This window comes from Crinia signifera, chromosome 1 (genome assembly GCF_055691185.1).
Source record: "Crinia signifera chromosome 1, ASM5569118v1, whole genome shotgun sequence".
Taxonomy (NCBI): domain Eukaryota; kingdom Metazoa; phylum Chordata; class Amphibia; order Anura; family Myobatrachidae; genus Crinia; species Crinia signifera.
The window spans coordinates 403,252,871-403,274,890 of NC_139217.1; the positions used below are offsets into that span (position 1 = coordinate 403,252,871).

The window sequence follows — 22,020 nt, forward strand, 5'->3', positions numbered from 1 at the left end:
CGGTGACGTGAGCTGCCCACCCCTGAATGCTGGTGCCTGCCCAGCGGTTTCCTGGGCGCACTCAGTGTTTTAGTGGGTACACCCAGGAAACGCATGTGAACGCCCCTACCCTTCTAGGTCCCCGGTGCAAACACGCCAGTGACTGAATCAGCTAGAATGAGGGCCTCTGTCTGTCCTTGGTACAAGGATATATCGTGCACGATCTTTGTGGTCATGGGTACAGGACATCCCTCCAGAAACACACAGGTTTCTGTGCATACTCCAAATAACCCAAAACTCCATCTATGCTCCCTAGCTACACTCAGTCCATCCTGCCGCAGGTTGGAGATGTGTGTGCTCAGCTATGGAACATGTGCAAATGCATTTTAACATACTTGCCTACAATTAACACCTCCCCTCTATCCCTTCCTTCACAATGATGCGGTTTGCTTACTCACGCATTTTAGGTAGCACAGCCTTATGTAAGTCACATTATTATGACGCCATCCACTTCAGACGAAAGCGGTGCATGAGCCAAAAGGGTTGCCCTATTCACCCGGAGTTTGGTGCTTAAAGAATATGTTGTCTATACATGTTATTCATTAAGGTTGCCAAATACATACATTGTTGTGAAATGATGATACTTCTGGAAGACAGAAAGGGGACACAACAGGGGAAATTATCACCTTCTAGAAGATACTGTAATAGATCGCATCTGATTGGTTGCCCAACGTCCCATGTGAAATAGAACTCCCTTATTCATAAATTCCCACAACATCTCACATCTGTGTAAATTATAGTAGTTATTCTAAGATGCACTCACACACATAAATATGACAGTATACAGTATAAGAACACACATTTAATGCCACAAATATACAATAGAATGACTATAGGGAAGTGTTACTTTAGGCTTCTGTTACTGGGGGAAAAACACTTAGACGATCTGGTCTGGGTGCTATGGAACCAAATGATAACGTCCAGCACTCATGTACAGTAGTTTATTAGCAGCCAGTGCTCCTGTCTCCCGTACTAAGAAAATCACATTTTAATTTGTCTCTTCCAGCATTCAGCAAGTCACTCAGACACTGGCACTGCGGCCACCTTGTGGTGAAACATATGAAATATTATAATTTCCCAATATTTTTCACATTGCTGTTACTAAGGTCCTGCGTAACAAAGCTTTTATACTTATGCAGCTGTATTAATCATCAGTAAAATGGGCTTTTTAATGTGGGGGGAAATGCATTTTAAAGATTTTTTTTTAAGCACAAGTAGTTCTCCTGTGACCATGCTTCTGCAAATAGTTACTTAGGGTAAAAAGGTAAAGTGGCAATGTATATTAATCCGGTGATTCAGTCACTAAAAGCTTCTCCAGGGCAGTGGACAAAAGGTTTTAATTTCATACGCCTAATGCATGACAGTATTGAATAAAGATGAGAATCGTCTGTTCTGAATGCCTGATTCAGTCCAAGTTTAATGTGCTGTCACCTGTCGACACCCACATTAGTTATTAATTATAATAAAGATGTTCTTGACAGTCATCAGAAATATGTAGTACACCCACTGGCTCAGTAAAATCAGGAATAATGGCTTGAAATGTAAAAATGCATTATGCTGGGAAGTTCCCTGTTCTCTTGGGAGCACTGTGAGGGCCTGCTGCCACATTCAACAGCGGAACCATTGCATGTTCCAAACTATGCTCACATTGGGGTAGATGCATGAAGCAGTGATAAGGGAAGAGAATTGATAAAGTGCCTGGTACTTTATCATCGGGCAATCAGCTCCTTTTAAAATCCAGCCTGTAGCTTAAAGGCCCCCATACATTAGTCCGACTTGTCCTAGGGACAAGTCGGACCTGATTTCACCCTGCAGCTCCCCGGGAGGGGGACACATGATTAGGCACTTGATGTGCCAAGGTTTGCATATGATAAATCGCATGGATTTATGATATGCAGTCCCCGGGAAGCTGCAGGAGGAGGGAGCCATGCGGGGGACATCAGCGGGCGGGGGATGCCGGCTAATAGAGAGCCGAGCAGGGGGAGGCTGCATAGCGAGCCAGGCAGGAGGAGGCTGTTGTGGTGGGGTGACAGCGGGAGACCGGAGCGCCGTGCAGGGAGGATGATGCCGGGCCGGCCCGGGAGGAACAGATATTTTGAAGGGAAAAAAAAAGCCCATACAGATGATTAGCAAGCCATTGATTGGCTGAGACCTTTGATATGCATGCCTCAGAGCACTTGCAGGTGTACCTGGGATTGGTGGTCCAGGACCAAATCATTTTTTTTTTTAAATCAAAACTAGTGCTGGCTGCAGCCAATCATAACATGTGTAGCTACATATGTAGCCAATCAGAAGCATAACTGACCCTGACATAAGTGACCCTAAGGATGACAAGTAGGCTAAAGTTCTTTAATTTAATATTTATTCCAAATTTATGAATGAAAACCTTTATACAAGGGATGCACGGAACAATTGCTGATAGTCTAAGGTGCTGTGATTCAAGTGAGTTTGTGAAGCACTGCTCTACTGTACATAGATGGATGGATGCAACAGTCCCACCTGCACTTATTGTTCATGGACAAATGGACATTTCCAGAGACAAATCTTTGAAACCCAAGGTGCATGCAGCTACTAGGTAATTGAATTGCTAAGTAAAACAATAGATTATGCGGAATATTGCCAAAGTGACTGATGCATCCATAACAACGTGCTACATCAGTATATAGCTCCCTGTATCCAAGGGGAGTGGACCATTAGACAAACAGCAACTAGCTCCACCCCATGTGGTCAACATTGGCATAGGTCGACAGGTTCATGTGGTTGACATAGAAAAGGTAGACTGTTGAAAAGGTTGACACAAGAAAAAAGTTAACATGGAAATATTGACACACAAAAGGTTGATACAGTTTTTGAATGTGTACCGCGCCCCCTCTCATGGCTCCCTCTGCTCGCTACGCTTCAGGCAAAGTTGCTAGCAGCACTCAACAAAGGTTCCTTATCCCAATCGCAGACCATGTGGATGGTAAAGGATGATAAAATAGTAAAAAAAACTTGCTGACCTTTTGTACCTGTCCACCTTAAGCACGTCTACCTGTTACATGTCAACCTTTTGATGATGTCGGTCTAATACAGGTCGACCATACGACCTATTGACTGTCAACCTATCATCCCATTCCCTGTCCAAGTCTGGTGCTAGATATTGATAACATTTAGTTTCAGCTGAAATGTGTCACAGTTGCTGGGAGTACCATGTAAGAGGATTGATATATACATACTTCATAGAGGCATTTATGGTTTGATAAGGTCACTGTGCTCCTAGATTGACCATTTCATAGCATAACCATTTTTTACTGGTGCAGAGTAAAGGCCCCCATACACTATGCAATTTGGACCCTATTCTGGTGGATCGGGCCAAGGCATCAGGTGAAATCGGCGCATATCGCATGTATATGACATCCAATCCGATCTGATGTGCCGTCCCATGCGCAGTGGACTTGAATTATAGTATAAGTCGTACGCGCAGCCATCAGTGATGTATCGCATCCGATACTAGGTGTGTATCTTTTCAATGTGTTTTTTTTTTTATTCTCCTGCCCCTGCCTGCAGCTCCCTGGGAGTGTTACATGCCATATATCACATGCAATTATCGCATGTAAAAATGTCACATCAAGTGACAAATCTGGGTGTGGGTGGGATAGGACTGGGACCCAAACCTGTAAGACGATATTCCGCTTTTGAAATTTCATGGACAGATACAGAATAAGAGGACTATTTCACAGGACCTGTCCTTTTCCAATATGTGTGTGTATATGTATATACACACACATATGTAATATTATTCACTAATTGTACCTGCAGTGGAGGCAGTTCTGAGCCCTGTTCTGAGGAATTCACAGCAAGATTGATGAGAACTGAAGATCATTATTTGCCGTAACGGACACACACAATTTATCAGTATGCTTGCGTGTCTAGAACCGCGGCAGGGTTTCAGCACTGCATTGGTTAAACTTTGTTATACTGAATGCATTTTTTATAGAGATTTTGCATAGAAGCTGCAAAAAATATCATCCTGCGAAAGCAACCAAGTGTGCCATATTTCAAGGGCATTTTTCACTAGTAATGAGCAGTCACAAAATGTGATTTAATAAATGCTATTCCAACCTTAAGTACCTTGGATATCTAATATTCTGTGAGTAGTGCTTATGCTGGCCCCATATCGAAACTCTGCAATTGCTAATGAGATCTTTTTAAGCAATGACATGCTTTGCAAATTGTAACAAAGAAGAGTTTACAGAAATTGACGTGGGCAATTATGGAACAAGGTTAATGATCATATTCCTAAGTGAAATAGTTTAATGTTTCTGATATATACTGATTATATCAAATTATAAAGGAGCACAAGACCGCTTGTCATCATGCCTTCCATTACAATGATGCCTGGCCTCTTTGTACTTCTGTAGCTGTTGTCTGTTCTGGTTTAGGTTCTGGATTATGTTAGTTTTATTATTTTATTTGCATTGTTCATCTGGTTGTATTTTGTACACGTGAATTCCTTGTTTTTGTTTTAATTTGCTGCCTGAAGACTGGAATTTCTAAAACAAGATGCTTATGTATTGCTTGCTTTAGGGCGTTGTGAAGTAATATTATTCATTCAGCCTAGAACGAGTTAATCAATTTGTCATACTTAACTATATAAATTCCAATACTTTGACATAGGATCCCATTGTGTAGCATAATTATTTTCCTGGATTTGTTTAGCAGTGCTTAGAGGACAGCTCCACATTTATGTAACCCATTATATCTGCGCTTGTTATGCCTTAAACAGTCCGGATTTATATTGTTTGTCCCCCTGGGCCATTTTGCTGCACTTCCCAGCCAGCTCAATTCCACAGAGTATCGTGACATCCACAACCTTTGTAAAAGAGTTATGTGTATTCTATCACTTAATTCATTTCATATTGCCAATTATTTGCACCCCTGGTTTCCCGGTTTTATACAGAAGTAAATGAATATACTTATATAAGAAGGTCAGCTTAAAAATAAACCTCTTTAAATACATTGTCAATTGCCCGTAGGGATTTCACCAATCTGCAAAGCCAGGCCTGAAGAACAAATGGTAGTTTCCGTCCAGCATTACAAAACACGTGGCATTCAGCGTCTATGTTCAGTTAGCCCTCTATAGGGCAGGAACACACCACCAGGTACTGGATCCCAAAAGCTGTGGCTGGGTCATGTATTTGAATATAATTATATTTAACCCTTTGAGTGCCAACATCTCTGAGAGATGTGCAAAATAGCCGCAAAAAAATGCCAGTGTTGCTCACATTTGTTATATAAATTCAAATAATTAAAAAAATAAAATAATATTGTTCTAAATACTGTAAGGCAAACATTACAGGTCATTATAATGAATAACAATAACTCAGGGTTAATACAGAATTACTTTAGATCTAGGAAGTTAGATAATCAGTATCAAATCTTCCTTTTCTAGGAAAGGTTATTGAGAAAGTGGTTGCAACTCAACTAGAGACCCACCTGTTAACCCATGACATTTATGAGCCATTCCAGTCAGGATTCAGGAGAAGACATAGCACAGAAACAGCTCTGGTATGTGTGCTCAATGATCTTCTAAATGCAAGGGATAGAGGAGACTGTTCAATCCTAATCCTTCTGGACCTCTCTGCAGCATTTGACACCATTGACCATGGGATTCTAATTGAGCGCCTGAAGAATTTCTGTGGCCTGGGTGGCACAGTCCTTAGCTGGTTCAAATCATTTCTCGCTGGCAGGTCACAGAGAGTTGCATCGGGAGTATACTCTTCACCACCAGTGCCGTTGTCTTGTGGTGTCCCACAGGGCTCTATACTATCTCCCATGCTTTTTGCAGTATACATGCTTCCACTTGGTGACATAATCAGACGTCACGGCCTGGTCTACCACTGCTATGCAGATGATACCCAACTGTACCTGTCCTTTGCTCCAGGCACCGTTAACACAATAACAACCTTAAATGGCTGCCTAGCTGAGCTCCAGGAGTGAATGAGTGCCAGTTGGCTGAGACTGAACCCAGATAAAACAGAAGTCCTGATGATAAATCACAGGACAAGATGGCAGCATAGCCAACTGACAGGTCTTAAGCTGGGGGGCACAGCACTAAAAAACTCTGATCATGTGCGGAATCTTGGTGTTGTCCTGGATAATGGCCTGACACTTAAACATCAGGTGTCAGCCACAATCAAATCCTCATTCTTTCATCTGAGAAACATAGCCAGAATCAAGCATTTAATTCCCTCAGAAGACCTTCCTAAAGTCATACATGCATTTATATCATCACGACTAGACTACTGCAATGCTCTCTACCTGGGTCTTCCAGCAAAAGAATTGCACCGCTTGCAGCTGGTACAAAATGCAGCCGCCAGATTAACTAACCAGCCCCGCTCCTGCCACATAACTCCCATTCTCTACGCCCTTCACTGGCTACCTGTAAAATGGCGAATCGTTTTCAAGATTGGCTTACTCACTTTCAAGGCCCTACATGACCAGGGCCCAAGGTACCTACAACAGCTGCTGATCCCTTACTGTCCTACTCGATTACTACGATCCACTGAAGAAGGACTACTAACAGTACCCAGAATCTCCCTGAATTCATCTGGGGGTCGAGCTTTCAACTTTGCTGCTCCAACTCTGTGGAACTCTCTTCCTCGCACAGTGCGAGAAGCGCCCACTATAGAATCCTTTAAAAATAGACTAAAGACATACTTATTTACTCAAGCATTTCACTGACATCTACTGTTAAGCTTGTTTTGTATTTCGAGCTGTAAAGACAATGTGTGAAGCACTTTGAGTCCTATTGGGAGAAAAGTGCTATATAAATATCATTATTATTATTATTATTATTATTATTATTATTATTATTATTATTATAATTGGTCTAGTGGCAGGACAATCATGATCTGTGGCCTCACATGTGCGTGGTCCTGGTTTGGGCATATGATGTGATGGGGCTTATTTGTGTCCTCATTTTGTATTTGAAATTTTGGAAGGTAGGTTAAAGGGGAAAAATTGCTGTGACCCAATTAGACCTATGCAATCACATCTTACCAAGGTCACGATAAGTGTTTGGCATGGGTGAATATGTTACTCAATGTCAAAATTGTGCTACTGTATTGACTAAAAGCAAATAAATCGGCACCATTTTATTAACTATACAAAACTGACACATATAATCTGTTTGTCTAGATGTTTTTTGCATTTCTTTAATGTTTTTATCGTATTAGTGATGTATTGATTTGTTTATTTGCACAGCTTTGATAGCCATTGGTCGATACAGCACGTCCATAGAAACGGTGGATGTTGGATGGTGTAAGGAGATTACGGATAAAGGAGCCACATTGATTGCACAAAGCAGCAAATCCATTCGGTATCTGGGCTTGATGAGATGCGATCAGGTAAGATTAAATATTTCTGATGCTCGATTATATATGTTGCTCAGGAATCACTTTCTAAATCTTAAATAGTTGTATATTGTTGAATATTGTTTCATTAGTTACATCTATTTTAAACAGTAAATTTATTTAAATGTTCTTTTATTAAAATCTGAATTTTTGCAGTTATAAAATCCAGGACTAATTTCTTATTATTTTAACATATTTCCTGTTATTAATATTATCATGTGATGAGTATTGGAATTAGACATCTTAGTATTGGGTGTGGTTAGGAGATACCTGTCCATTTACCAAAAATGGCAGGAACTCGTACAGATCTTAATTCCATTTGGTAAAAGAAACTAGAACGTGTCTTTTAAATTTTTCATTTGTGTTGCTCCACGGCTGTATTAATGTGTGTAGGTGCACGCACCAAAATCATGCACTCTAGTGCCCCCTGTACTCTCACCTGAGGTCAATTTACTGTACCTCATCCCATCCTGCTCTATCACAAGTGTCCAAGCAGTGCACAAGCAATTCTGCTGGGTCTGGTAAACCACCAATGGCAGTGTAATTGCCGCAGGTTTGGACTCTGGCAAGTGGGTGCCTCTTCATGTACCCATAATGGAGCCTTGTGGGTTTGGGCCCTGTCATACAGCTGCATACAGAATTGGTTCCAGTTCATAAGTTGACTTCTATTGGTCAGTGGTGCAAGTAGAAAAAATGTCTTAGTGGTACTGTGGCAAAATGGGCGTGGTCATTTAACACGAGGGGGAGTGGCTACATGACAAAACTTTAGAACACAATGACATTTCTGTTTGGGCTTGTGCATTGCATCCTGCACACAAAATGTAGGAGCCAGATGAACTACAAACAGGGATTTTGCGCGCTGAAATTTACAGAGTTACGCATCACACACCCAGTACATAATACCCATGCCATAATGCCCATTGCACCGCTGCCGCACAACTGATGCCCATTACTAATATGCCCCCACAGTATCACACATATATGCCCCCGCAGTGCCAGATATCATATGCCCCCACAGTGCCAAGTATGCCCCCAGTGCCAGACATATATGCCCCACAGTGCCAGATAGCATATGCCCCACAGTGCCACACATGTATGCCCCCACAGTGCCAAATATGCCTCCAGTGCCAGACATATATGCCCCCACAGTGCCAGATAGCATATGCCCCCACAGTGCCACACATGTATGCCCCCACAGTGTTAAGTATGCCCCAGTGCCAGATATGCCCCCACAGTGCCACACATATGCCCCCACAGTGCTAAGTATGCCCCCACAGTGCCACATATATGCCCCTACAATGCCACACACATGCCTCCACAGTGCCACACATATGCCCCCACAGTGCCAGATATGCCCCCAGTGTGCCGCACATAAATGCCCCCACAGTGCCAGAATAAGCCACCAGCACAACTCACCCTTCATGTCTGTACGGGGTACCGGCATGCCATACCGCCATACTTGCACCCCTGACGGGACCCCACAGGCTGCTCCACCTGTATAATAATAATAACAGGACCCCACAGGCTGCTCCCTCTGTATAATAATAATAATAATAATAATAACAGGACCCCACAGGCTGCTCCCTCTGTATAATAACAGGACCCCACAGGCTGCTCCCTCTGTATAATAATAATAACAGGACCCCACAGGCTGCTCCCTCTGTATAATAATAATAATAATAACAGGACCCCACAGGCTGCTCCCTCTGTATAATAATAATAAAATAACCTAATAACATAAATATGACCCCTCATAATTACCTAACATATCCCCACAGGCTCCATACAGGTGTGCCGCATAGCCGTGACCTCAAAATAGTGCCCCATATGCCCCCCGCACTGTGAAGCCCCTTATGATCACACAGTATGTTATGAACCCATAAAATATGGCTGGCTAGTAGGGATGGGAATCTTCTGTTACCTGTAGTGCAGCTGTTCGAAATATACATGCGATTTGCAGTCACCCTGCTACTGCTGGGCCGCCCTGCCTCACTCACCAGGCTGCGCTGCATGAGAGTATCCCGCCAGTGGCGCCTCATTCTCTGAAGATCTGAGCGCCGCCGCGGCAAGCTCAATAGGTACACGTGACGTCGGCGCAAGCTTGCGCATGCGCACTGACATCGCTACCGGGCTGTTTTTTTATTGGGGTGCGGGGTACCGGCACTATATTTTTTAATGGTACGCCATACCGCCTGACTTGCACCCCTGCTATTGGTCCACAGACAATAGGTTGACATATTAAAATGCTTGACATGCACTAGGTCGACATTAATAGAAAAAGTCAAACAAAAAGACAAACCCTGCTACCAAGTAACACAACAGCATTGTGTGACTAGAAAGGCCAAACAATCAGCTTCTTCCTGCCATGTCACAGGCTGGCTTTGAAAAATGACTGGTAGGAGCTGATTGGCTGGTTGTTTATCACTCTCAACTTTATTACTTTTTGAAGCTTGATACATCTGGCCCAGAAGCTTTGAAAACATTTGTGTTAAGAAGATAGAGATAAGGTATATAGTCCAAAAGTATAATTCAGGCTTGCCTACCCTCCCGGAATGGCCTTCTCCCGGCCCCCTGGGAAGGTGGGAAAGTCTCCCGCTTTCTGGTGATAGCCCCCACTCCCCCCATGCCCGCTGGTTTAATTACTGTAAATCGCGGGTCCGCGGCGAGGGGGCAGGGCTTAAATGATGTGATTGCGGCAATTTGCGTCATTTAAGCCCCGCCCCCTCTCCGCGGCCCGCAAATCACTGCGTTTTCAGCATGGGGCGGGGTCAAGTGATGTCAGCCTTGCCCCGCCCCCTTGACGTGTTGCCTCTCCGGGCTTCTCCCGGAGAGGTGAAATCAAAAGTAGGCAAGTATGGTATAATTACCCTCTAATATATTCTGTCACAAGCAGCCACACTTTCATATTAAATCTTTCTGAAGTAGTTTGCATCTAACTTCTCTTGCTTGCCATCTTTTACACAGTGTATATGGGGGCATGGCCAGCGCTCATGGCCAGGGGCATGGGAGCTACTGGCTAAGCTCCCTTTCCCTCACTATCTGGCGCACAGCATACAGAGGTACTCCCATCTGGTCCCCCACCGTGTGGCACTGCTGCCCATGGGTAGGACAGTCACAATAAATCGGGACTGTCCTGCAAAAACTGGGACAGTTAATAGATATGCTAGTGTATCTGTTGCCTCCCAGTAAAAGGTTTGGCAGCTACAATATTTATGTCTGTTTTACCCACCTCTTCTTGTTGTACTTGGTTGCCAGAGACAATGGAAATTATAAACACTGATACTCCTTGTGCATTGTATTTGGCAATTGCAGTAACTGCACCACTGTACTGTAGCTGGCAGCAACGAATAACAATACGTTTATGAAGGTATGCGCATGCAGTATGAAATGCTTACTGCTGATGCACTCTCCTGGAATTTCTGTGAGACTCTTAACTTTGTGTGCAAGCCTCACCCACCCCAACATCCAACAGGGATTTGCTTTTAGCCCAACTGCCAGCAATTATTGGGTATTTGGTTTCGCCTGACGGATGCAGGCAAACCAAACCCCCAATAAGGGCTGGCAGTTGGGGTTAAAAGCACAGCATACTAATTAGTCATGGTTAATTTGTTCAATAATTAACATTTCCCAGCCCAGCCAGTATCTGCAAGGCACATGTGTATATATGTGTGCAATATTTCAATAAGAAATTGTAGCTCTAAGTGAAATGTCTTTACCACCATAAGTGATGATAGAAAATCAGTCTCTACTTTTTGATAAATACGCCTTGTAAGTAAGAATCCTGCATATGTGTATTACATCTTAACTTCACATTAAAATCATATGGACAGGAAGTAAAAGAATAGCGGAAACAAGGGTGGTCTATTTACAGTATGACATATCTATCTAATCATATGACTGCACAACCGAAACTCGCAAGGACTTTGAAAGACAATTTTGTACAACTTTTGCTAAATGATGAATAAAATTGGTAACAAAGTCAAATTATTCATAGAACTTTAATTCCTCCATCTTCATCAATATGTTTTTCCCTTTAATACTGGAGTATATTAATGCAGTGAATACAAATGTTTGACAAGGAAAAAAAAAAACAATTAAGACAGCAAATTAACCAAGGAGCATCAACATGCCAAGCAAAAGATGTATGAGTGTAATTAAAGAACGACAAATATTACCGTAAAAGAAGATATCTATACTTTTAGCTATGATAATCTCCTCACTGCTGCGTAATTTGTGCAATAATTCTTAGTGGCTTTCACTTGCATATTTCAGCTTTATTAAGGTTCTTTTTTCATTGGGTAATAAGCCACTATAAAATGGTATTAGGAAAAAATAAAGGAATGGGTACGCCACGCAGTAGTGACAGTTACAGCAGAGGCCTACAAGGGTAATTGGCTCTGTCTAAATAAGCTGTAATTTGTTTGGTGCTACACATTTATCTATGGTTTTAATGATTCCCCCTTTCCACATGATTTCAGCAATGAATAATTGAGTAAGTAATCATAGCTAAAGTATTGCTCAGGTATCCTTTGTATGTCGGTGCAGCCAATTACAGACGCGCAGGCTTTGCAGGGTGAAAAAAAGATAACTATGGTATTGTGCAAATTAAATGTTCCATGATGAAGTCAAATTAAAAATTAAATATACTGTAAAGGCTGTTTATAACATGGGCATATAAAAACAGCCTAACTAACATATAAGTACCAAAGAAAGTTAAAAAAATCTTACAGGTTCACATAGAGGAGCTTTTAGCGAGGGGGACGCCGGGTGCAGAATCCTTTTGGCAACCCCCCTCTAGTTGTCATCACTGTAGATTATGGATACTAGAGTCAGCAGGGGACCGTAGCGATGTCCTAGAGTCTACTGCACAATCGCAGGACTCCGGGAAAATGATGTGGCAACCAATTTACTAGTTATTTTCTTAACCACTGGAAAAATTCACTGCATCACTGCTACTGCTGCTGCATCACTGCTCCTCCTCCTCCAGAGGTTAAGTATTGAAAACATGGCTGCGGTGTGGCCCCCCCTGAAACTTTAGAGGCCACACACTGCATCCATTATAAAACAGCAGTGGGTTCACGGATATATCTATTGGAGAATTTTCCTTTAGAATTGCATCCAAGTGAATGAGGAGTTATCAAAGTGTGTGATATAGTATGTTGGCTTTACGATGAAACAAGAACTTTGAAACAATGTAGTAAAAAAAACACCAATCCTTAAACAACTCTTCTGGCATGCCCGGGGGATTTCTGAGTACCCATCACCCCCCTTACTGACTTTTTTTTTCGCATTGCCACTATTCTAAACCCCCCCCCCTTCCTTGCAGCAAAATCTAGTGATTCATGGGTAAATAGGGAGGGGATGGGACTAATAAGACATGATTCCTTTATGGCCCCACCACCTCCCATAAGACCTAGGAAGTGTGTAATTTATCTTAAAGGGATGCTGCCTAATGAATGGTGCCCGGTTCTGCCTGCAGCTGTTTGTACTTGGTGAGTGAAGTGGGAATAGGGAATATGTGTGTGTGTGTGTGTGTGTGCATGTGTCACACATACATGAGTGCTGTTTGTGTCTGAGAGAGGATGTGTGACATATACATGTGTGCTGAGTAAATGTTTTGTATGTTTAAAAATCTTTCTTTTGCCCCTCTTTTCCATTACATAGCGTCTTATTTGCAAAACGAAGTAAATAGAATACAAAACAGCCTCTGCTGATTAAAATATGTGGTATGTCTATTTTGGTGTGTGACTGCCGCTGTATCTGCGGAAGAAATGGAATGTTTGTATTTTTCTTGCACTTAATAATTAGCCTCTTGGACTAGTTGTATGACCTGCCAGGCTTTATCAATGCCCAGGCTCTTATGCAGTAAAAGCTGGGCACACATTTGAAGTGCAGCAAAGAATAAATGCAGTGGGTGATGCGGAGTTGAGCTCAGATGTACAATTGTTAACCTAGATTGTGACGTGGGACATTAACACCAGTGAGTCCTGCGGCTCTGATACACATTACCAGTTCCCCATTGGTGTTTGTCTCTGCTAAATTAAAAAAAAGTATGACTTCTAAGTATTAGGCTCTAGGCTACATTGGAATAATTAGAATCATTTACATGTATGTTGTAAATAATAAAATATTTTAGTACTAGAGCTGTATGAACAGTCATAAGCAGACATGGCAGTACAGTAATCATTATAACAGTAGCTGCATGTGTGCTGTGTACGCACGTGCTGAATAATTCTGTCCATCTAAGCATACTCTTTGTATCCATATATTTGTAAAAAGAAATGTTCTTTATTTGTTATCAAATCTACTGTTAGTCTGTTATGTGATTGTCAGTGTGCTTTATCCACCCTTCCCTTTCTAATATCTTTATACACTGTTCCCCAAAGAATAAAGGGCCCATTGGTTTAGTACATTACTCTTCTAAGGAGCTTCCAGTTATTGTGTACTGAACACGCAAGCCTTAAATTATATAAAAACATATAGCAAAACAAAAATAGATTTTGAATCGTTACTACTATGATACTCTTTATGACCAAATCTCCAAGGAATTTCTTTGATATGAAGTTGACATGAATTAGAATTTCACAAGCGTCTAGAGTCCTCCTAGAAAAGATCAGAGAGGACTCTGCGCTGGGTGAAGGGCTCCTCTGTTTGATTCCATTGATTACCCAACTGCCTTCAGGCTACAAGACACAGTAGAGGCAGGGAGTTATTGATCCAAATGATGAAAATAAAATGAATTCATTTCTCATCAAACTGCTATTGTTGCAGCGTTTTCCTGTTGTTTTTTCTTCTTCTTCCCAACTCCTCATAGTTACCAGCACGGAGCGAGAACATATTGCTCACTGCTCGGAATAAATGCCATTTTGTTTTTGCATGAGAAATGTGAAATGTCAACTTCCACAGCACTGTGCTTGCAGTAACGGCTTCATAAAAGTCTGTGAAATCCTAATCATCATGGTCCATCATTGGGTAGCAATAGGGAGTACAGCCCACCACAGTACTTTTGAGATCTACTGTTCATATGAAATACTTTTTATTATTTTGTATTGCAATTAGAGACACTGGTTAATTAAACAGCATGCCTCTTTTAGGCATGATATGTCATTAGCAAACCAACTGTTGATAAAGAGCATGCTAATATTAGCCATGCTAATAACCTGAAACTAATTGCAATTGGTACTAGATTATTTTCTACAGCAGGTCACCTATCATCTGTATTAGTTCCTAGTAGTAGCTGCTTGGTACATGCTTGTAAGTAGGCACATTAATGTTATAATTAGTGCCGTACAAGTTATCTCTCATTTGTAATTTGTAGAATTGATCTTTTGTTGGCATTCAAAACGGAAAGAAAACGTAAGCAGACGTACAAGATGTAACACTGCTGACTAACACAAAGTAAATACAGGCTGAGTATCCCTTATCCAAATTATTCCGAAAACCATACATTCCACAAAGTGAAAAAAAAAAAAAATTCTCTCTAAAAGCACTACTGGGGACATCTATAACCGCACTACTGGGGACATCTATAACCGCACTACTGGGGACATCTATAACCGCACTACTGGGGACATCTATAAACGCACTACTGGGGACATCTATAACCGCACTACTGGGGACATCTATAACAGCACTACTGGGGACATCTATAACAGCACTACTGAGGAAATGATATGTAACTGGCACTAAATATGTGCAAGGACATGATTGCTTGGCATTCAAATTCAGTATCTGAGATTGTACACAAACTTTGTTTCATGTTTTGAAACGTTGTGTTATGCACAAATAAAATATATTTTGTGTGTACTGTATTTCATGTGTTTGATGTGTTTGTACAACATAACTGCAAGATACCTCAAGATACATCATTGAAATATAAAAATATTCTGAAATACGGAATAATCCATTATCCAACATTCTTCTGGTCCCGAGCATTTTGGATAAGGGATACTCAACCTGTACGGTATTAACAGTCTGAAAGAACAACAGCAAAATAAATAACAGAGCTGCAGTTTACATTGTGGATTGGATATTTATGTCTTTATTCAGAGCGAGTCTTCCAAAAAAAAAAGGGTGTATTCACTTATTTTAGAGTACAGGTGTGCGTAATTTGCAAATTACACAGCTTATTAAAGGAACGTTTCCTGCAAACAACCTCAAGAACAAGTTCATTCCTCAATTTGATAGGAAAGCTTTATTGGTAGAACAAAATGGGTCCTAAACATTTTACAGTAAACTAGAACTTGGCTGCTGCCACAGTGATCAGTGAGAACGATCACTGTGGACGAACATGGCTCGAAATTGTTTCTTCCTGTCCTTGAAATACATGTTCTAATAAAATAGGAATGCTCCAATTGTTATAGTGTTTGTGTGTTATTCTAAGTTTAACCTTGAACCCTTTAGGCTGTATCATTGTGTATAACGGCAAACTAAGGAAAATGTCAAGATGAAAGCAAGTGCGTACACAAGCTGGGATTCATTGCGCATTGATTCCCTGCATCACACCAGGATTGTGTAATGGCAGTAATTGAAGTAATCATCTCAGTAGGGTATTGGGTCTTTATGTTTAAGCTAAACAATAATTGGAAAGCATTTCTTTAAAAGTGCATATGTTTGTAACGATTTCCATAAGCTGCCATAGTGCACAGAGCAACATAATATGGGGTGTGCATATTCTGATATCCAGCAGAGACTTACAGTTCCTCACCCTATTAAGCAGTTTTCGTTTTAAAATATGTAAAATGTGTCTTTTACATGTATGTGGTATAGGTAACAAATCTGCTGGTTGCTTTTTACTTCATATATTGTAGAGTGCTTAGACATTATTTATATACATGCATACTGTACATACTGTACACAGTTATAGATAAAAATACGGAAAAAGCTCAGTGATTGATATATATATATATATAGATATATATATATATATATATATATAATAGATCCAATACAAATATATGTAATAATGTGTGTGTATGTATATATATATATATATATATATATATATATATATATATATATATATATATATATATATATAATGTATGGCTCTTGAAAAAGGTGGTTACCCACCGAAACAGGCTGTCAAGCAGATTGGTTATGGGACCAGCATGGAGTTCCACGGGCACTATGGTGATGGCCCGTCATGGTTAAGTGACCCACAGCTATTTTTTCCTAATTGCAATGTGTTGCTATGTGTTTAAGATTTGTCTATAATATATATATATATATATATATATATATATATATATATATATATATATATACACACATTAATGTATTTCCCTGGTTCAGTACAAACAAATGTACTTATTTAAATGTAGTAAAATATTTATTAAAATACGAAAAAACTATAATAAATAAATGTTTTTACAATGATTCTTTGTAGACAGCTTAATTTCTCACAGATGAAACATGTACCCGACGTGTTTCCTCCCACATGGAGACTCAGGGGTGGTGTTAGTTAAAATCTCTTATATTCTTTTTTATTATTTAAGATCTCACAGATGTAAATGGATGGAGGCTCACAAATAATATAGGATAACCCGTATACCAAACTGTATAAAATGACGATCCTACATATACAGTATCGTGTACTGATTCACTCTCCCCAATATGAAGGTATCTGATATGTACTAATCTTGTGAGGTCAAACTTTATAGATTGTATTGGGCCACAAAAATTCCTGTGGGTAGATTTGAGAAAAATCTCCTTTAAAAGTGGATCAGCCACCTCAGAATGACAGACTATCCAATTCCCTTATGTAATTTGCATAGAGAATGAGACAACCATTCCTGGCTCTCTGTATATGTATGTCCTCCTCAATGAGCTGCCTGCAAGCAGCTCTAGTGGATGCCAGTGACGCATAAAATTGAACCTGGCACATTAAATCGTTTACAGTATTTACTTTTTATGCCAACCATGCAAACAGCAAATTTCATTCACATGCATTAAAACTGGAATGTTGGGATCAATGGTGAACAGTGGCGTAACTAGTGTAAGGCAGCCCCCGCTGCCGCTTGGGGGAGCGAGCGGCAGCGGGGACTGCATGGGCGCCCGCAATCATCATCCGACATGCTGCCGCCGTGTGCCGCCTGCCGGGAGCACGGGAGGCGAGTAGCCCGCATACAAGAGGTAGATAGCAGCGCGATCAGTGTGCTGGCCGCTCGCTGCCCCCCACCCCCCGCCTCAGGCGCACGCAGCGGGGCAGAGACAGAGGCGTCCTTTCACCTGCCTGTCGCGCGGCTCCGCAGAACCAGAGAGCTGAAGATCTCTCTGACACTGGGAGCGGCAGGCATTGAGCACACAGCGGGGGGCACCTGGAAGTAGAAGCAGTGGGACATCGGCAGCAACAAAACTTTTCCCCTGAAGTTGCCTGTCACTCACTTGGCAGCGGCCTGGGAGGGCAGCAGTCAGATTGCTGCATGACAGACTTCACGACTTCGGCAGCAGCAGGTTAGAGTGCAAAGTGTCACTCATCTTAGTGTCACCCTTTACTTTGTGTGTATATCTATCTATGTGTGTGTTTGTATATCTATCTATGTGTGTGTGTGTATATATGTATATATCTCTATCTATATATGTGTGTGTGTGGTGTGTGTATATATATGTATATATATGTATATATATATATATATATATATATATATATACATACACACACACACAGCACATATCTGAAAGGGATAAATACAACATCCTGATATGGAGAATCGAGGCAGGGCTCCCCGCAGCCTATCCCTAACCCCACCTTGTAAGCACAGTCTAACCCTAAGTTGTCATCCCCCCCCCACTAGTGCCCAAACCCAAACCTATCCCCTGACGCACCTCTGCAAACAGTACTTATGCTTGGGATGAGGGCTGTCAATATTCCGGCTTCAGCATCCTAAACTCTTCCAGTGCCGGTGTTTTTATGGCAGCTGGGATGCTGGAGTTGGTAAAGTCCTGACTGCATCCCATCTAGAACCCCCCTTTAGAAATCCTGCGTTTGGCCCTGCCCTGCTCCTTGCTCCGCACACAGGCTGCCATATAGCAACGAAGAGTCCTGCCTTCACCCCCCCCCCCCCCCCCCATTCACAAAGAAGCCATGTTTATAAACCTGGTCCCCTCAGCTCCGCTACCTGATTAGAAAATAAATTGGTGAGTATTCTGGTACCTCTGTGTGTGTGTGTGTACAGTGTGTGTACAGTGTGTGTGTGTGTGTGTGTGTGTGTGTGTGTATATATATATATATATATATATATATATATATATATATATATATATACAGATTAAGTGACATTACGGCATGTGGCATATAGTGTAAAGTGCAGTATGGAGTGCAGCGTATATTCCAAGGGGGATTGTGGTGGTGTATAGTGTAAGGGGTATTACAATATGTGGCGTATAGTGTAAGGGGCATTATGATGTGTATTGTATAGTGTAAGGGGCACTACCATGTGTATCGCATAGTGTAAGTGGCAATATGGTGTGTGACGTATAGTGTAAGGGACATTACGGTGTGTGTTGTATAGTGCAGTGTATAGTCTAATGTGCATTACGAAATGTGGAGTATAGTGTGAGGGGCATTATGGGTGGGGGGGGGGGGGCACCAGTAACTTTTTTGGCAGGGGGGAGCAAAATTTATAGTTACCCCACTGATGGTGAAAGGCACTTTGGCATACCTCCCAACGTTTGACATGAAGAAATAGGGACACTTGCGCGGCGAGCGTCCGAAAAGGGGGCGGGGCGTATGCAAATGAGGGTGTGGCTTATGCTAATTAGCCGCAACCTCATTTTCATACGAGAATAGACGCTGTGCGCATGCACACAGCGTCTATTCTACTAGTTTGGGGGGTCTCCCAACTGCCACCCCCCACAGCGGGACAATGCCTGCCGCGGGTGGGACAGCGGGACAGGACCCAAAAATCGGGACTGTCCCTCTAAAATCGTGACAGTTGGGAGGTATGCTTTGGGAAAGACTGCAATTGCTATATATTTTTAAATGAAAACACCAATAATATAAGGGTTTTCCCAGAATGTCAGAATGCTCAAAAGAGAGAATATCAAAATTGCTGATTTCATTTTGTGCCCCCATCTTCTCCGACATACTGTACACTACTGAGCAATACACAATGACAATATTTAGTCTGATTGACCAAAAAATATCCATCCTCTCAGTAAGTTATTCATGTGCACAGTAACAGAATAAAGTGTGAGTGTTTCCTTTCTAGTAATAGATGCAAAGTCAGGACAACAACCCTGTCACTCTGCCGGGAACAGATTAGTTGATTGTTTATCTGATGTGGGACTGGTTAGGGTACATACTGTATAGTGTGTGATTTACCGCCTGATTATGGAATCACCACAGTGTATGACCTATAAGAATCTAATACATTGATCTGAATAGAAGTTAATATCTACGCAGCAACAGAAATAAGACATGGGTGTCTTATAGACGTATAGCGACTGATGTATGTGTAATCAGGACAACAGCTCTCTCGCTGTGCAGGAAAACAGGTTTGCTGATTGGGATTTGGACCCCTGCATAGGTGAACATTTAAGGGACAGGGAGCGAAGTGTTGAGCGTGTGATTGACTGTTTAGAAAGGGAACCTCAGAGAAACACTGATCATTTGTAACATATTATCAATGCAGCAAAAATTATTATCAAACACTTGGTAACAGACTCAGCACTTGCACGCATCAGCCAAGGCACTAAAATGGATATTCAGACCGTTTCTCAAATGGACAAAACCATGTGCACTGCAGGTGGGTTATATGTAACATGTGCAGAGTTAAGGCCATCAACACGGGGCTACTTTTTTTCGGTGATAAGCGATCTAAGTTAGCACAGATCACTCAGCACACATCGATATACACATGCTATACACCAGTGATGTATGCGGAGCGATTTGTGCTAACCTAATGTTTGCCTATTAGCACTTCAATGCACTGCTATTAAAAAGAATGCATTCAGATATACCTAATAACTATAGGTTAGGATGTTATTTAGGCAGTATGGCCCATTTATCTCCAGGTTGCTCGAATATGTTTTTACTTTTACACAGGAATAAACAATAAAACACCCTTCTATTATAATTGTAAAATGTCATGCAATGGGATCTTCTACATTGAAAAAATATTCAGTTCTAGTCAAGCTGCAACATTGAAAACGTTGACAGGTACTTGTTTCCTAGCACGGCGCCCATCGCATGGTATACCATAAGACTAAATATGGTATGCGATGATGTTGTGCAATAAATAATTGTATGGCATCGTATGCCATACAATGGCATACAATGCGATGGTATGCGATTTTTTTTATTGTACAACCACCCTGATGAGTCCTTACAATGTTAAATGCCCCCCCACTATTAACGCGAACCCGAAGCGTGGAGAGCACAGCTAGCCCGCGAGGGGCGGCGGTACGCATCCTCCGACTTTTTCATACCCCCACTATCCACGTCGGCGTGGAGTTGATTTTAGATAGTGTGGCGAGCGCAGTGAGTGGACGCGGAATACATGTAAAGTAATACGCGTCCCCTCGTGGGGCTTGCTGCGCTCGCCACACTTCGGGCTCGCTGCGCTCGCCACACTATCTAAAATCAACTCCACGTATTGTTGTATGTGTTCATTAGACAAGGAAAAAAGGTGTCCAAGTATTTGTGCTTAGGTAACATTTCCAGCAGACATTAATGTTGCCTCAAAGCTGTGCTTTTTACTATTTTCCATAGTAAACTTAATTAGTCTATGGCCTTTACTAACAAAAATCCGATGGGAAGGGTTAAAGTACACAATGCGGTTAAATTTTTGAGGGGTATTCAATGTTTCCATTATTTCAGATTTTCAGAAATAACAGCATAACATTGGCATCTGCAGATCCGGCTCTTTGAAAATCCAAATCTGCTTTCACGGAAACAGCCGCAAAATTTTTGAATTAGCGGCCATTGTCGTGGAAAAAAACATGGAATATATGGAATGCGAATTCCATCTATTCTTTGTGAAAGCAGCCATTATTTTACTATTTTGCTGTGGATCAGCAACAGTAAATACCACCCTTTTGTCTTGTTGAAGAATGTTTAACATTGACAGTTAGACTTCATACAAACTGATAGTTCACAAAGACCACTTTATTAGACTGTATCTTTGAATCCATTTCAGGGCAAAGTAGAGACATTACGATCTGCCAAATGTTTCTTGTCCCCATCTGTGGGTAATTGGCCATGTGTATACCTCTCAATATATTCCAGCAGAAAATCGGGACAGTTTCGCAGTAGACCACATACAAAAAGTAGATGTGGTCACTCCACATGGGGCACACCTAGAGTGTCTTGAGCCCTGGGACTCCAACCACCACCTCTACCATATAAAGTCACAAGCAGCAGCTGCATGTGGCCATACAGGCATAAAATTGATGGTTGGGATGCTGGGATAGTGCCCAAATTGGGCCAATTGAAAGGTATGCACACTGTCTTTGCATCTCTCCATGGAGTACTGTAATGTATTTGAGCATACTGTATATCTCTCCACTTAAAACAGACATTGGACACTGAATGTAACCCAGAGTTGTCTTGTAAGCTAAAGTATATTTTATTGTGTCTCTTCAG

At 41.5% G+C, this 22,020-nt stretch overlaps 1 protein-coding gene across 1 annotated transcript in view; it reads left to right on the top strand.

The window, feature by feature from the left end:
* The window catches only part of FBXL17 (F-box and leucine rich repeat protein 17), a 638,862-nt gene that overhangs the window by 611,560 nt on the left and 5,282 nt on the right, over positions 1 to 22,020 (top strand). Inside the window, exon 8 of the mRNA XM_083151698.1 lies at positions 7,285 to 7,427. Coding sequence (XP_083007824.1) covers positions 7,285 to 7,427 — 143 coding nt within the window. The remainder of the gene's footprint in view (positions 1 to 7,284; positions 7,428 to 22,020) is intronic.